Genomic DNA, 18,123 nt, shown 5'->3' with positions numbered 1-18,123 from the left:
TATATATATATATATATATATATATATATATATATATATATATATATATATATATATATATATATATATATATATATATACATTTTATATATATATATATATATATATATATATATATATATATATATATATATATATATATATATATATATATATATATATATATTTATATATATCATCGAGATTCTCAAACGATTTTTCTACTCCAAAATGCAACACTAAGCAATTTCAGCAAAACTTCAAATATAATGTACCTTTAATTGACTTTTAAATCTGTACCTACTATTATAATTGGAGCATTCTTAGTTGTTATGTGAATGTTCTGTTTATGTGCAGAATAAAAAACAATTAAATGTACAAACTATTTTTTATGGCGGTAGGGTTAGTACCTAAAGGGCGAACCGGTTCTTGTTCATTTTGAATCCCATCACTGAATTTGTTATGTCTTTAATGAAAAGGAAACATATAAATCAACCGAATGTAATGAAAAGCTTTCGGATATTTAAAATTTTTGAATGAACAAACTTTAAAAACTTTATTTTATAAAGATTATTTCGTGAAGAAAATTAACCAATTTAATAAAATACAATATTAACCGTCTAAAATATTTCGACTCAAAGCATTAAAAAAATTACAACTAAAATATCCAATTAAAAATTAGTCTGTATTTGTCTGTATTCAAATTACATTCTGTGTTACATTACAAACGAAGTTCATAGAATTATTATATAATATGTGCGCATTGCGCTCTGGGCATTGCTGTGGGATTATCTCCAACTCTATCCAATAAATTTGTGCATATATTTTTTTGCATTTCAAGATAATTGTCGTGAAAATCTAAAGAAAATCATAATAATAGATTATGTAAAGGTGGAAACGTACGTATACAAATGACTGCAAAAAATCTGCGATCACATATCAATGCGCAGATCGCAGTGCGCAGGTTCAGGCTAAGAATTTTGTCCATAGACAAACATTTTATTTCCAAAAATAATATTTAAAAAGCGAAGGGTCTATAAAAAAATACTCGTTTCTGAAGAGGATGGCTTTCATTATTTGAATTGAACCACCGCCAACTTCTAATTGGTCTAACTTCGGCTAACTTCATTCCAACGAACAACAATGGCGGCCAGACCTGTCAAATAAATTCAATAAGGATTTTCAATTACTGTTCATCTTGTTTACATTGTAAAGCGGTTGGATTTGATTTAGATAAAGTAATTACCTACTCTTTTATTATGTGATCACCTTGAGGATTGTATTTAAGTTATTTTTTGTTGAAAACCCTTGAGACAAATCATTTTGTCAACAACAATTCTTCAACCCAGATTTGTGAACAAGTATTTAAACACACTAAAAATATTGTTAATAAATTAACTCGTCTAATTATAAGCTGAAAATAAATAAAAAAAGGAAATTTACTAGCGTTTCTCGAGTATGTGAATATAATCCAGGATTTAGACGTCACATACAAATTATATAGTTTCTGCTTAATAAAAAGCTTATTTCATCTCACTTTAGATGTCTCTGGTTACGTCTCTCTGTGAAATTCTTGTGAATTCAAGCCCTTTGTTTCGAATTTTGAACAATATATATAAAAGTTCCAAGAAATTGAGTAGTGTGGTTGTAAATCATTGGTAGAATTGGTGAATGTTACACGTGTGTTAAGTGATCCAACTAGCCTTTGACGGTCGTAAGCCCCGTAAATCCCCAGACTTCCATATTCTTCTTCATCTATGTCGAGATGTCAAAAAACCTTTAATTTTACTTAAAGTTTTGCATGTTTTAACATCATCAAAAAATGATCGTTAACTGGTTCCTTCTTTTCCAGATGTGGCGGAAGAAGATTCGGACGAAGATGAGGAAGTCGGAAGACACATGGGGAAGGGGAGAAGACGAGCTCAACTTCTGCGTCTTCTAATACTACCCTTCATCCCCATCATGGCCCTCATAATCCAAACCACCCTGGCATTGAGGGACAGTTTAGTCTACAGATCGGTTGTCACAGAAGTGGAGGAACAGGTAGGTACTCTTTATTATATATAAAACCCTTATCCGCACCCAAATGGTGCATAGGGTACTGCGTCATATAATGCAGTGTTATCTTGATCGTTTACACATGAAGGAAAGGTGATCAGCCCTCCGCTTCAGGTACCAGTCCAGGATAATATTGAATAAATATTACAGTGAAAAAATCACTTATATTTATTTGAACCCCCCTGGGAATCGAACCCGGGACCTCCAGAACGGTAGCCGAGCTTGCTGACACTACGGAGGCAGACTCTTTATTAATAATAATAAATATAATATTATACACGCAGACCTCGCTTTGCGTCGTTACTGGATTAAGACTCATTTTCGCTGTGCGTCGTTGTTTTTTCAAATTGCTTTGTTTTTATAAAATGATTATTCAGAGAATCATTTTTAAATGTTCTTAAAGGTAATTTCCCGTTTTGAAAATTTAAATTTTGTTTGAATTTCGGGGAATCTTTTGAAACGTATCAACGACGCAAAGTGAGCCAATTTGTGCACCGCCGTTTTTTGTGAAAAATCGCCTCGAGGGCGCTTTACATATTACAGCATTTGCTCATTGCTGGGGGGAAAACACGTAAAACTCCTCAGAAGAAGCCGGAGTGTTGACTGTTGACTGTCGTCAACAGACCTTCCGTTCCACTAGAAGAAGGTTCGGCATTTTGTGTCCTAGCTTGGTTTATGCTACCAATTTCCTTCACTTTTTTATCATGTATGATACCACCTCCCGTGAGAGTTCCTTGATGTAATGTCGGATATGTCCTCACCCAGGCTCCTGCTATTTTTAAACTAGGTCCATTTAAATAACAAACAATTAAGGAATTTATTTAATTTATAGTTTGATTTTAATTGAAGGAATTACTTTAGCGTTGGTAAATAAATTCATCCATGAATATTTACGTAAACACAAATTCGACTCCATATTGACAATTTATTATTATTTATTCATACACTGGATTGTTTACCCTACGGATGACATATTTCAACATGAGATGAAACATCTATCGTTATTTAATGAAGGAAGATGAAAAATTAGCATCCCAGGGCTTGCATTTGGCTGGCTTGGGTGATCATTTTATGTACTTGTGTAACGTTCAACATTTGGCTCAAAATTCAGCATCCATGTTGCATTATTTTTTAATTTGTACACTCGTATATCCAATGGTGGATTCCTTTATGCTAGTTTTTAATTCATAGATTTGGAAGTATTGCTGATAGTGGAGCCATCTGTTGAGAATTTTGCGAAGAATATTGTTGCAAATTAGAAGTTCTGACGCCCATAATAAACAATGTAATTGTTAACGGTGCGATCATTAAACATATAAAAAAGTATGGCAAAAGCGTGTGACCCCAAAAAAAAAATCAATAAAAAATAAAAAAATATTGTTTAAGTAAAATCACTAATATGGCAGGTATCACCCAAAATTGGGTGCTTTGCCAATAAATTTTAAAAAAAATGTAATTGTAAGGAACAAGGTTAACAGAAAATTAAAAACAAAGCTATTACAAAAACTATAGCATGGTATAGAGTCTGGACTACTCTTTCGGTGATTGTTTTAATCTTGCCAGATTTACACGGAATACATCTAGATCCTGTCTTGAGTGTACAAGACACATACAAAACATAGGACCATATTACCATAATTTGATTTATGGTAATGCTATGTATAAATTTCGTGTATAAATTTCCATCTGTGTATAACTAATTAACAAACCAACACTACACTACGCCATACCACTCTGTCTTTGCAAATATTCTTCGTTTCTTCCATATACATACATGCATCTCCTCACACATACCCGCCGATTATTCCGACTGATTATCCTGATCTGTTCACGCCCAAGTACTTGAAACACTTGATCATATTTTCTTTGGTCTTTCTCTGCTTCTATTTCCAATTAACTTCGACTCACATATTTTTTTCTCGTTCATTCGTTCGACATATACAAACCATTTCATAACTTTTGATATTTGAGCTTTTATCACTCATCAATTTTACAGTCCCGGGAGCACAGACCAGAAACAAAAATTTATTTAAAATCCCTAAATTGCACACCAAGTCCTACCAAAATTCAGTTTTAAATCGAGCCTGCAATATGTGCAATGTAATGCTTAATGAAATAAACATCAATAATGTTTCTTTTAATACGTTTAAGAGAAATATTGTTGATGTCAATTTGACTAGTTGACAAAGAAAATTTCTATTATTTGATAAAAATATGTAATGTAAGTTTATTATATAGTTATACGGTCGATTTAGCTACGGTCGATTTATCGTCTTCGATATATCGTTCGATTTAGCGACGGTCGATTTAGCGACGGTCGATTTAGCGACGATCGATTTAGCGACGGTCGATTTAGCGACGGTCGATTTAGCGTCGGTCATTTTAGCGACGGTCGATTTATCGTCTTCGAAATAGCGACGGTCGATTTAGCGATGGTCATTTTTGCGACGGTCGATTTGGCGACGGTCGATTTAGCGACGCTTGATTAAGTGACGGTCGATTTTTCGACGGTCGTTTTACAGACGGTCGATTTAGCGACAGTTTATTAAGCGATGGTCGATTTACAGACGGTCGATGTAGCGACGGTCGATTTATCGTCTTCGATTTAACGACGGTCGATTTAGCGACGGTCGATTTAGCGACGGTCGATTTAGCGTCGGTCATTTTAGCGACGGTCGATTTAGTGAAGGTCGATTTAGCGACGGTCGATTTATCGTCTTCGAAATAGCGACGGTCGATTTAGCGATGGTCATTTTTGCGACGGTCGATTTAGCGACGGTCGATTTAGCGATGCTTGACTAAGCGACGGTCGATTTTTCGACGGTCGTTTTACAGACGGTCGATTTAGCGACGGTCGATTTAGCGACGGTTTATTAAGCGATGGTCGATTTTCCGACGGTCGATTTACAGACGGTCGATTTAGCGACGGTCGATTTATCGTCTTCGATATAGCGACTCGGATAACGCTAATGAGAGCTAATGCGATATGGTCACTTCGGATGCCAAAAAGTGAATAAATATTTTTTAAATCCTGGTTTCTTTTATACCCTCAGGTAGTATGGCTAATGATTATTACTTGGGGGTAGTATAAGGTCATAATTCAGACATCGATATTTGAAGCCTATGACCTATTACCGGCCCACTATGATGGAACTGTTTCGATGGGAGCGCGAGCGACCGTTAACCAGCATTTCCTACTCGCAGAATGTTATTTAAAAATAAAAATGAGTTTTTTTTACAAAAAATTGTGTTGTTTTTTTATGTGGATTTGCTTAAAGTATCCATAAAAAATATTTTGTAGGTACAGTAACACACGCCATGATTAGTAATTATTACGATGACCCCCTACGACCGCTCTTCTTAGGCCGCCGTCCGTCTGTGCTGCGATATCCGCTCTGCATTCGATCCTATATCGCTCACTCCTTTCAAGAACATCATAAATCAAAAAACATAAATGAAATTTAAATGAAATATGAAATATAAATAATAAAATTTTATCGTTTTATTTTCACTTTTTCACGAGACGCCATTGAGGTTGTTAAAAATAAAGGTTGATAAAAGTCCTACGATGTATCGAATACACGAGGGTGTCGCATATTAATCAAGTCATGGACGGCGCGTGGCGTCCGCAGTATGCACATATACTCGTAGTACCGACAAGATTCTTTACAGCTTCACATACGAGTACTCATATCGCTTATTTGAGCGATATGAGAACTCTTCTTTTCAAGAACGTCATAAATAAAAAATCGTAAATTTTCAGTTGTGCATGTTTTTGGAATGCCCAAAAAATGTACTTTATCCCAGCAAAAGCGGCATATTTTTACGCACACAGTAAACTTTTTTCCGTACACATTTTTTTTTACATTCTATATGGAAAAACCCTGACATAAGGATCGGGAGCAAAATAAAAATATATAAAACTTGTGTGCGACCCATCATGACATATCGCTCACTCCTTTCAAGAACGTCATAAATCAAAAATCGTAAATTTTCAGTTGTGCATGTTTTCGGAATGCCCAGAAAATGTACTGTATCTCAGCAAAAGAGGCATATTTTAACTTAATATTTACCCGCTACAGGGCAGAAAGTGTTGTTTTTGCATTTTGAAGAAAAGGTATTGTTTAATTATTTTTTTTAAATATTCTAAATATTTTTCAAATGGAGAAAAAACCTTCAAGTTTTACCTTAAAAGATCTGTTGTACAGTAAAAAGTTCAAGAAGTGGCTTGATATTTATTTTAATACATTGTATTATATTTATAAACATTAAAAACGTTCTCCTGAAAAATCAAGTTTTTTGATTTATGATGTTCTTGAAAGGAGTGAGCGATATGTCATGATGGGTCGCACACAAGTTGTATATATTTTAATTTTTCTCCCGATCCTTATGTCAGGGTTTTTCCATATAGAATGTAAAAAAAAATGTGTACGGAAAAAAGTTTACTGTGTGCGTCAGTGGTTGCATCTACATACCATACGTGTCATGTAGTTGCGTCCCACGTGCGTTCTGCCATGAAGGGATAACTTCCGAAATCACAATTTATCCCTTTATTGCATTCGTTTCCACGTCATTGACTCCAATAACGAGCCAATGACGTTTTCGTCACAGTTTCGCTACATTTTCGATATCAAATATCCGAATCGTCAACGGATAGATTTTACATTATCTTTTTGATATGTGAGCGATAAATCCTAACAGGAAAAGCTGATTTTTCATATTTTCAGCTATCATCTCAGCGTGTTCATATTAGTATATTCGGAGAGCGAGAGCTCGTCGTGTCATTGACTTGGGAATATCGCACAAACTACACAGTTTTATTTAATATTTTCTATTGAAAATATTAAATATTTATTAAGGTAAAATACTCAATTAACAATGTTTTGATTGTATGAAATGATGTCAATTTAAACATTTCATAGTTTATCCATCATATCGCTCACTCCTTTCAATAATGTCACATATCAAAAAACTTGATTTTTCAGGAGATCATTTTTTTATGTTTAAAAATAAAATGAAATGTATTAAAAATAAATATCAAGCCACTTTTTGAAATTTTTACTGTGCAACATATCTTTTTAGGTAAAACCTGAAGATTTTTACTGCATTTGAAAAATATAATTATAATTAATTAATTAATAATTAAACAATACTTTTTCTTCAAAATGCAAAAACAACACTTTCTGCCCTGTAGCGGGTAATTATTAAGTTAAAAATATGCCGCTTTTGCTGGGATAAAGTACATTTTTTGGGCATTCCAAAAACATGCACAACTGAAAATTTACGATTTTTTATTTATGACGTTCTTGAAAAGAAGAGTTCTCATATCGCTCAAATAAGCGATATGAGTACTCGTATGTGAAGCTGTAAAGAATCTTGTCGGTACTACGAGTATATGTGCATACTGCGGACGCCACGCGCCGTCCATGACTTGATTAATATGCGACACCCTCGTGTATTCGATACATCGTAGGACTTTTATCAACCTTTATTTTTAACAACCTCAATGGCGTCTCGTGAAAAAGTGAAAATAAAACGATAAAATTTTATTATTTATATTTCATCATACACATAATTGTAAATAATAAAAATGCATCTTCACTTAGTTTTCCCGTGCCGAGGGAACATTGTCTATATTCCCTCTGATAAGAAATAAAAATAAAAAATAAAAATTAAATTAATAAATAAAAATTAGAAACAGCTACTACCCCCTCTTCAACCTTCAACGTCCCAAGGACCCAACTCTAAAATTTAGAATTAGCTTCACATACGGTGTTTGGAATTGATGCGGAATGCATCGAAACACGTGTCACAGTAGATTTTAAGAAATAGTGGTATTTACTAAGTAAAACATTAATTAAAAATAGTATCAATAAGTAGTTTAACTTAGTGTTGAAATATTTAAAGTATCAATTCATATTATGAAATTTAACATTTTAAAACATTTTTAAATATTTTTTTTAATAGGCACTACTGCGTGAACACAAGTGTGAGTATGACGTGGCTCGCAGTCTCATGTGTCAGGACGAATAATTTCCCTGTGGCGACCCCTAATGGCTTATCACCGCGAGCCGACCCACTTGTTAGACGTGGATTTATTTGCTACACTCGAGGGAGAAAAAACCGATATTAAATTTGTGTATTAAGTTTCGTCGGACTTCATAAACAACCCTCATTTGAGTGACAGCCCGACTAATGGACACAAACTCAATTAAAAGAGTAGCGGAAGTTGTAAACAGTCGATAAAACACACTTCCGGTATGAAGTTTTCACTTTGAGTGGATAAACAACTTGAAACAGATGTTTAGAAGTGGCAATCATTGCCAATTAGGATTTTGTAGCCAAAAATTTAGTCACTCGACTTTAATATAAAGAAATGTTTTCCTTTTTTTATTTAACCGTGTTCCATCGATAAAACAGTGTGCTACAAAGTAAAACCAAGATGGCGACTTCACGTCAGTTTTTTTGAGAACTTGATAAATGTATAAGTGTCGCTGTACGCAAGTATTTTGAATCTTTTTACATGTAACTTGAGAATAAAAGTAAAACTTAAAAGTAAAACTACATACATACATACATGAGTTAAAAGATGTGCAAGCGTAATTATTTTAATAACGATAAATATTTTCATTATATTTGAGTGTCCAAATACTAACGTTGTGAATAAAATAACTGCTCAAATCATCACATGTATAGTGTCGTGAAATTAAAAGTAAATGCAAGAGTTTCAGAAATTGCAAAAGTTCACCAATAATTTCAGTGGTGTGGTTGTTAATCACGGGTAGGATGGCGAATGTTGCACGAGAGACCACTAAACCAGCCTATGATAGCCAGGTCTTAAGCCCTGTAAATATCCAGACTTCCATATTCTTCTTCATCTATGTTATGATGTAAAAATTCAATTAAAAAAAAATTAAACCCATAGTTTACAGATTTTTATCACTAGTGAAGGTTTTAAATATTATATTTATATATATATATATATATATATATATATATATATATATATATATATATATATATATATATATATATATATATATATATATATATATATATATATATATATATATATATATATATATATATATATATATATATATATATATATATATATATATATATATATATATATATATATATATTTATTTTATTTATTTATTTATTTATTTTCATAATACATAGATACATTCAATATACATATTCATTTCATATACACATTTATTATACGTATTACGGCTCTTTAGGCATGGCCTGTGTTAAGCCGAATACTAACATGGTAATACAAAGTTTATATATATTTTTTTAAAATTTTTAATATACATATATTTTTTTTAATGATTAGATTATAAACATAAGATACAGGAGATACAAAAATAATTTATGTTTTAAGGTTTTTCAGTGTGATAATTACACCTGGACTTTAATTAATTCACTTTCCACCTTGTCCCTTCCAATGTTAAGTAACCATCGACGGACACTGTTCTTAAAGACCTGATCACTCCTGGAAATCTTAATGGTTTCGGGCAGCAAATTAAATATTTTTGGAGCGAGGAATGAAAATTTTTTTTGGGCAAAACTTGTTTTAATGGCTGGGCCAATGTAGTTTTTATTTAATGCTGCCCGGGTTCGAATAGTTTGTTGCGTTCTAACCTTTTCCATTTTATTCCAGAAGTGAATCAGTACTTCCTTGACGAACAGTTGCCGTACGTCTAGTACCGTATAGCTTGTAAATAGCTCATATATATATATATATATATATATATATATATATATATATATATATATATATATATATATATATATATATATATATATATATATATAGGGTCCGCCATCTAAAGTTTTTTTTTTCAACTAGTGCTTATTTCGTGAATGGTAACACTTAGCTCATGTTTGATTTGACAGATAATTAGTTTTATCCTTCCGCTGAGCGAATATGGTTGTGTATACGCTTGAACAACGCTGGGAAATATTGCGACATTACTTTGAAAATCATGGTAATGTTGCAGAATGTGTGCGAAAATTGCGTACGGTTTTTGGAAGAAGAGAAGCACCGTCAGCTCCGTATGTTCGTTATCTTGTGAAAAAAGTGAAAGAAACTGGCATCCTCATCGATAAACCAAAGCGTGAAAAGCCAAAAACAGTGCGTACACCCGAGAATATCGATGTTGTGGCAGAAAGTGTGCGTGAAGCGCCATCAACATCAATTCACCGTCGTTCTCAACAATTGAACATTTCGGAGACATCATTGAGACGAATTTTGCATAAAGACCTTGGTATGACGCCATACAAAGTCCAATTGGTTCAGGAGTTGAAGCCAACTGACCATCCAATGCGTTTTCGCTTCGCTGAGTGGGCCTGCGATCGACTTACAGAAGATGCCGATTTTGCCAAAAAAATCATCTTTTCGGATGAAGCTCATTTTGATCTTGGCGGGTATGTAAACAAGCAAAATTGTCGTATTTGGGGCACAGAAAACCCGCACGCATACATTGAAAAGCCGGTACACCCAAAACGAGTCACTGTTTGGTGCGGATTTTGGTCCAGAGGCATAATTGGGCCATTTTTCTTTGAAAATGAGCAAGGAGTGGCCGTTACAGTCAATGGCGATCGTTATCGGGCCATGTTGAACGGATTTTTGTTCACAAAAATTGAAGAGGAGGATATTGGCAACATTTGGTTTCAACAGGACGGCGCTACGTGCCACACAGCCGAAGCTACACTCGATGTTTTGCGCCCTGTTTTTGAAAAAAAAAAGTTATTTGGCGGACCCTTTATGTGTGTGTGTGTAATGTGTATATACACACACACACACGTGTATGTGTACTTGTGTGTGGGGGTAAATCGAATTAAACTCATTTTAGCTGGGGATGTTTTTGGTGACATGAAAAATTATTGTGGATCTCATTTTGTGTTGGTTACATCTCGTATTACGCTCGGTGGTCGCCATAGCGACGGGTCGGCGAGCCAGTGTCGGATTATACAATACAGTAAACCCCCCTATTACGCTGAGATAAGTACCGCTCTATCTATCGGAGAGAATGTTGTGAAGCTTTTAAATGTTTTTAAATTGTATTTTTATTTAATAATGACTCATTTCGGTCGATTCAAATTCGGTCGATTTAAAAATACAATCAAAAACATTAACCTCTTATAACGTTCATTCCGATAACGCGGTACCCATCTCAACGTTAGTAGGCTAATGCGTAAAGGAAACTAGCCGTAACTCAAGTTTCGGCCGTTTGGCGTAACACGGGTCTTTCCTTTATTGAGATATTCACTATCCAAGTAGCCGCAAAATTGTATTAATTTGATATATCGCTCACTCCTTTCAAGAACGTCATAAATCAAAAATCGTCAATTTTCAGTTGTGCATGATTTGGAATGCCCAGAAAATGTACTATATCCCAGCAATAGATGCATATTTTTAACTTAATATTCACCCGCCACAGGGCAGAAAGTGTTGTTTTTGCATTTTGAAGAAATGGTATTGTTTAATTATTTTTTTAAATGTACTAAATATTTTTCAAAAGGAGAAAAAACCTTCAGGTTTTACCTAAAAAGATCTGTTGCATAGTAAAAAGTTCAATAAGTGGCTTGGTATTTATTTTTATTACATTGTATTATATGTTAAAACTTTCAAAAAGTTCTCCTGAAAAATCAAGTTTTTTTATTTATGACGTTATTGAAAGGAGTGAGCGATATGTTAAGATGATGGTTTATTATATAAAGTATTGTATTGTATGTATTGGCGAAAAGCATCATTTTATGTTTACTATAAACGCGTTTATCTCAAAACTAATGTTTTCAACTTGCGGCTATTTGCCTTTGCACATTAGTAGGGGGGTTTACTGTACTTGGGTACTATCGGGGGTCACCGGGTGGTATCGTGATTGCCCAGACGGCTGAAGTGAACCGTAAGTAAAATTTGAATGCAAATGTTTCTGATTATCTCTTCATTCAGGTCAGCAGAGCCACGGAGCTGGGGAAGCTGGTGACGAGACTGCAGCTGGAAAGGTCGGAAGTCGCGTTCTTCATATTCACCAACGGAAGCAATCTCAGGTATGTCCAATTTCATTTTTAATTAAAAAAAATACCCTTCGATTTCAAAGCTTTCAAAAGAGGGATATTTTGAAATGGCATCAAATGACATATCGTAGTCGTACAGGAGAAAGTGACCTACTAACAAAACGTAAAATGTTCAGTAGGGCCATTTAAGTCACTATTACTTGGCAATAAAATAAACATCAATGCAGTTAGTCATTTTTTATACTTCTAATATACTACACTTCCATGTTTAAAATTCTTTGGGATTTTTTTCAGGGCAACATTAAGTTTGTAAGATATCAAATAGTCAATTATCACGTTTTTGTCTAAAATGCACTTGGTCACTTTCTCCTGTATGACAACGATATATGTACAATCGAAAATTTAACGAGTGTTAGTTTAATAAGCATCCAAAAATATATAATTTATTGCCTGGCGAAAAATAAACAAAACACTTCATATTATTTCATTAATTGATTCTGCAGTCACTTTGTGGTAAAACCTATCCATTTTTAATTAAATTTTTACTTGTTAAATACCACTATTTCGTAAAATCTATTGTGACACTAGTTTGGATGCATTCCGCATCATTTTCAAACACCTATGTGAAGCTTAGTCTTATAATTAGAATGCATCAAAACACGTGTCTCAATACATTTCAAGAAATAGTGGTATTTACCAAGTAAAACTTCAATTAAAATGGTTGGATATAATTAAAGTATAACTTTGTTTTTAAATAATAACAAACTGATTTATAGTGATTTTAAGACAAATTTATATTTTATAGTGATTTCACTTAATAGTGTATGGTTTCTAGTTGAATACCACTTTAATTTATCAGAAGGGAAGCAAGATGAAAGCGGATTACTTTTAACACAAATTTATTTAGTTCTATTAAATTACAATCAAGCAAATACTTAAGGATAATCGCGTGACTCTAATATGGGAACAGTTGAAGTGCGTGTCGATCTGAGGACGGGTGGCGACGAAGTGTGGCGGGTTCGCTTGATCCGTTCTTTTCTGGCGGTGAAGGTAGCTCGCTACGTTGAGCTGGTGTTGCCATATTCGATGTGTGTGGGTTGCCACACGGCCCTCCTCCAGTGTCTTTGAACAGAAGACATGATACTGTAATCAGAAATTTTAAAACATATGGGTGAATTGTACATATGTAATTTAAATTGTTTTCTTGTTGTTGACCGTAGTTTGTTTTTCTTTTTGTTGACTGTAGTTTGTTTTTCTTGTTGTTGACTGTAGTTTGTTTTTCTTGTTGTTGACTGTAGTTTGTTTTTCTTGTTGTTGACTGTAGTTTGTTTTTCTTGTTATTGATTGTAATTTGTTTTTCTTGGTAAAATAAAAGTTTTTATTTTTACAATTGGCTTTTGTTTTTTTTTTTTTTTTTTTCTTATTGTTCAGGCGTTCATGGTCGAAATCTGTCTGGAAAATGAACTTTTCTTCCTGCTCTGGTTTTTCTTTCTTGCAGGTTTCCTTCTGTCGGCTTGTTTGAGTCCGTTTCCGGGGTTGGCGTACGGATTTCTGTCGCTCTCTGTTGTGTGTCGATTTTTTCGTCCATTGTCGTTGTGAACGCGGGTTTCAATCTATCTATTGAAATGTGTTTTAGTTTTCCTTTGATATCGACTACAAATGTTTTTTCTGTTCGCGATTCGACTCGATAGGGGCCCTCGTACGTATTTTGTATGGGCTTTCTGTGTGAGTCGGTTCGGATGAATACATGGGTGGCTGTCGGTAGTTCCTTTGGTATGAATACTTTCTTTGATGAGTGGTGGATGCCGGGCGTCGGCCTGACGTCCGTGAATCTGTCACGTAGTTTGCTCACGAATATTCCTGGGTCGGTGCTTATGGTGTTTGTGAAGAAGTCGCTTGGGAGTCGTAATGTTTTTCCATAAGTTAGTTCTGCGGGTGAGCATCTAAGCTCGTCTCTCACCGTAGTTCTAAGTCCGAGTAGGACTATTGGTAGCGTGTCCAACCAGGTGTCGTCGTTTTTTGCTGTTAGTGCGGTTTTTAATGCGCGATGCCATCTCTCTATCATTCCGTTTGTTTGTGGATGATAAGCTGATGTTCTGCTGTGTTTTATTCCCAGTATTTCCGATAGTGCCTTGAAAAGTTTCGATTCGAACTGTGTTCCTTGGTCCGTGGTTACTGTTTGTGGTACGCCGTAGCGGGCGATCCACGTGTCTAGTAATGTTTTGGCTATTGTTTCAGCAGTGATGTCTTTGATTGGTACTGCTTCGGGCCATCGGGTATATCTATCGATCATTGTCAATAAATACGAATATTCTCGGCAGGTTGGTAGGGGTCCTACGATGTCTATGTTGATGTGCTGGAATCTGTCTTCTGGTACGTTGAATGTGTTAATCGGTGCTGAGGTATGTCGGTCTATTTTCGCTTTTTGGCATGGTATACAGTTTTTGACGAATTCTTTAATGTCTTTTGTCATGTGTGGCCATACGAATCTCTGTTGTATACTTTTTTTAGTACCGTTTATTCCTGGGTGACATATATTGTGTACTTTCGCTATGACTTGGTTTCTCATTTGTTGAGGGACGAAAGGTCGTATGTTATTATTTGACGTATCACACCATATGGGGTTGTTCATGCCTGGGATGTTTTTCTGTTGAAGGGTTAGTGACGAATTTTGAAGGGAGTTTGCTAAATCTTCATCTTCTTTTTGCTGCTCGTGCATCTCGTCGTAATCTATCGTTGCGGGTATTGTTAATTCTTCGATCCGTGATAGTGTGTCGGCGACTGTGTTTTTTGATCCAGTAATATGTTTTATGTTCGTGCAGAATTGTCCTATGTAGTCTAGCTGTCTTTCCTGTCTTGGAGAGTTCGTAGCTGTTTTTTTTGTAAATGCGAATGTGATCGGTTTGTGATCTGTATATATTATAAAATTGCGTCCTTCGACATTCTGTCTGAAATATTTTACGGCTTCGTAGATTGCTGTCAGTTCTCTGTCATACGTGCTGTATTTCTTCTGTGCTGGGGTGAGTTTCCTTGAGAAGAATCCTAGTGGTTGCCATGTTCCGTTGTTTTCCTGCTGTAGGGACGCTCCCATTGCGTTGTCTGAGGCGTCGACCATTATAGCGAGGTGGGCATCGATGGTTTGGTGCGCTAGTAGCGTTGCTGTCGCCAGGTCGTCTTTACATTTATTAAATGCGGCTGTCGACGTTTGTGTCCATATTAATTCTCTCCGGTCGTTTTTTACATAGCCCTGAAGCATGTCAAATAGTATAGCTTGTGTCTCTATTGCATTCGGTAAAAATTTTCTATAGAAGTTTATCATTCCGAGGAAACGTCGGAGTCCTTTCGCGGTTTTTGGTGTCTCGAATTGTGTTATTGCTTGTACCTTTTCTTGCAGTGGTGTGATGCCGTTCGATGTTATAGTGTATCCGAGGAAACTGACGTCCGGTTTTCCGAAACTGCACTTGTCTGCGTTTATTATTAAACCGTTTTCTGAAAGGGTTAAAAATACTTCTTCGAGATGTCTTTTATGTTCTTCTTCGCTCGTTGATGCTATGAGTATGTCATCTATGTATACGAAACAATAGTCTAGATTCTTTGTTACATTGTTCATGTATCGTTGGAATGTCTGAGCTGCGTTGCATAGTCCGAATTGCATGGCGGTGAATTCGAAAAGTCCAAATGGCGTGATTATGGCTGTCTTTTGGATGTCTTCGCTTTCCATTGGTATTTGGTGATACGCTCTCTTCAGATCTATTGTCGAGAATATTTTCGCTGTGTTGAGTTTATGTGCGAAGTCCTGGAGTTGAGGTATCGGGTACCTGTCTGGTAGCGTCTGGGCGTTTAAACGTCGGTAATCGCCGCAGGGTCTCCATTCTCCGTTGGGTTTCTTCACCATATGTAGCGGGCTTGCCCAATTACTCTTTGAGGGGCGGCAAATTCCTTGTTCCATCAGCAGTTTGAATTCTTTCTTTGCTGCGATAAGCTGGTTTGGTGCGAGGCGTCTGGCCCTTGCACTAACTGGTTGTCCTTTTGTTTCTATTATGTGTTTCACTTCATGTTTCTTTTTATGTCCGATGTCCATTTTTGGTTTAAGTATGTCGGGGTATTTAGCCATGATTTTGTGATATTCACAGTTGTTATTGATTAGTGAAATTTTTGAAGACGGACTTTTGCAAGTGTTTCCGTCTACTTTTAATCCAGTTACGTTGTCAGTTAACGTTGCGTTTTTCAAGTTTACGCTTAAGTTATAATTGTGTAGGAAATCGGCTCCTAGTATCGCTCTTGACACGTCGGCGATTATGAATCTCCATTTCAATGGTCGTCTTAAATTTAAGTTTAATTCGAGTGTTCTTGTACCGTATGTTTTTATTTGGTTTCCATCGGCGCCGTAGAGTGTTGTTGTTGTATCGTCGGAGGCGAGTGAATTCTCTATGTTGTTGTATGACCTCGGTAACACGGATACGTCGGCTCCAGTGTCGATTAGAAATTTCATGTTGGTTCTTCGATCGTAAACAAAGAGGCGGAATGTGTCATGAGGGGGGTTACAGGCCTCTAGTTTGGCCCCCCGTTGGAGTTTTTCCGGCTGGAAGCTGCATGGTTTTGTACATTTGAATGCTTTGTTTTTGAACTTGTTGTGGTAAAAACATATGCCGTTTGAATTTTCTCTAGACATGCTTCGGTATGGGGATCTGCTTTTATTTCTATATCGGCCGTTGTCTTGTCGTCTGTTGTCGTAGCGGCTCATGCGTCCTTGCCAGTTGTCGTTTTCGTGTTTCGCTTTTAGTTGTTTGACTTCCTGCGTTAGTAGTTCTATTTGTTTTAGCAGGCTCGACATTATGATGTTACTAAAAATTTTGTTTCTTGATTGATCGCAAGTTGTATTATATTCCGGATATTTTTGTAGTTGCGGTTGTACTTGCTGCGGTTCTTGATATTCATGTTCGTCGTTGATTGCCATCGTTGTGCGATATTTAAAGAATTTTTTTTTTTTTTTTTTGTATAAAAAATTATTTAAATATTTTGGATTTTGCTGTGTTTGGATGTTACGGATTGGTATTTTTCGCGTTGTTAGAAAAAATAAATGGTGGGGTTAATGACTCGGGTTTGTTTACCGCTTATCGGCCGCGGTACGAAGTACGCTCGGGAATTTGTTTCGTGTTATTGTTACGTGCTGTTTTTAAGCGAGAATTTATATAGACGAATTAATGTAATGGGATTATTTTTCGATGTTATATAGTTATGACAATGCTGAAAGAAATTTGATTATTAGGATAATTTTTGACGTAATATTAAAGAAAAAAAAATTTTTTTTTTATATATATATAAATGACAATAATTTATTGATTCTACATTTACAGCGGCGTTTTTTGCCTTGTTTTATTTGTGAATTATTTACGATTTGATTTTATTTATGAAACAGGATAGGTGACGTTTACTATGAGAGCTAATTATTGAATTTTTGCATATATATTTTTTTTTTTGGCAAATAAATGATTTTAAATTATGTTTATTTAGGTTGACTTAGCTTTTTCGTTGTTCGTTTCCTCTTCGTTGTTGACGGCTTCCGTATCTGAAGTATGTGTTCGCGCACGTTCTTCCTGTGTGGATTTCCGATGTCTGCGTCAGCCTTAAGATGACCGAGACGATGTCGTCTTAGCTGAAATCAGTGTTACAATAGCGGCGAGTATTCTGTCGGTACAATTAATTTTCTATTCTCCCACGTGGTTTCATCGGATTAGATATAGGTAGATATATCGGATATAGATAGGATTCAAAAAATTGTTAATAATTGACTTTTATTTTACCAGGGAAAAGATTCTAAATTGGGTAGTGCAAATATAAAAGGTTTAATTTCGAGATTATTATTTTTAATGAAAAGATTTTACGTTAGATATGTGAGAATACTAAAATATTGACTTACGTTTTATCCCTGGGACGCTCGTCGCCACGCTTCCTGTGATCGATGTTTATTACGCGTTATTTTTTTCGGTTTTTATTTAAAAAATGCTTCTAAAATTCCGAATTTTGTAAAACGTGTTTCGGGATCACGTCGGG

General features: G+C 35.2%; 1 protein-coding gene across 1 annotated transcript in view; it reads left to right on the top strand.

The window, feature by feature from the left end:
• The first annotated feature begins 1,521 nt into the window (after window positions 1-1,521).
• The window catches only part of LOC148308021 (uncharacterized), a 38,398-nt gene continuing 21,796 nt past the window's right edge, over window positions 1,522-18,123 (top strand). Inside the window, exons 1-3 of the mRNA XM_088262449.1 lie at window positions 1,522-1,543; window positions 1,832-2,022; window positions 12,005-12,102. Coding sequence (XP_088118575.1) covers window positions 1,522-1,543; window positions 1,832-2,022; window positions 12,005-12,102 — 311 coding nt within the window. The remainder of the gene's footprint in view (window positions 1,544-1,831; window positions 2,023-12,004; window positions 12,103-18,123) is intronic.

The sequence above is a fragment of the Brachycentrus maculatus genome, unplaced genomic scaffold (assembly GCF_059751285.1).
Source record: "Brachycentrus maculatus isolate JH-2025_06_01 unplaced genomic scaffold, ASM5975128v1 h1tg000180l, whole genome shotgun sequence".
NCBI lineage: Eukaryota > Metazoa > Arthropoda > Insecta > Trichoptera > Brachycentridae > Brachycentrus > Brachycentrus maculatus.
This window is presented reverse-complemented; position numbering and strand designations above follow the sequence as displayed.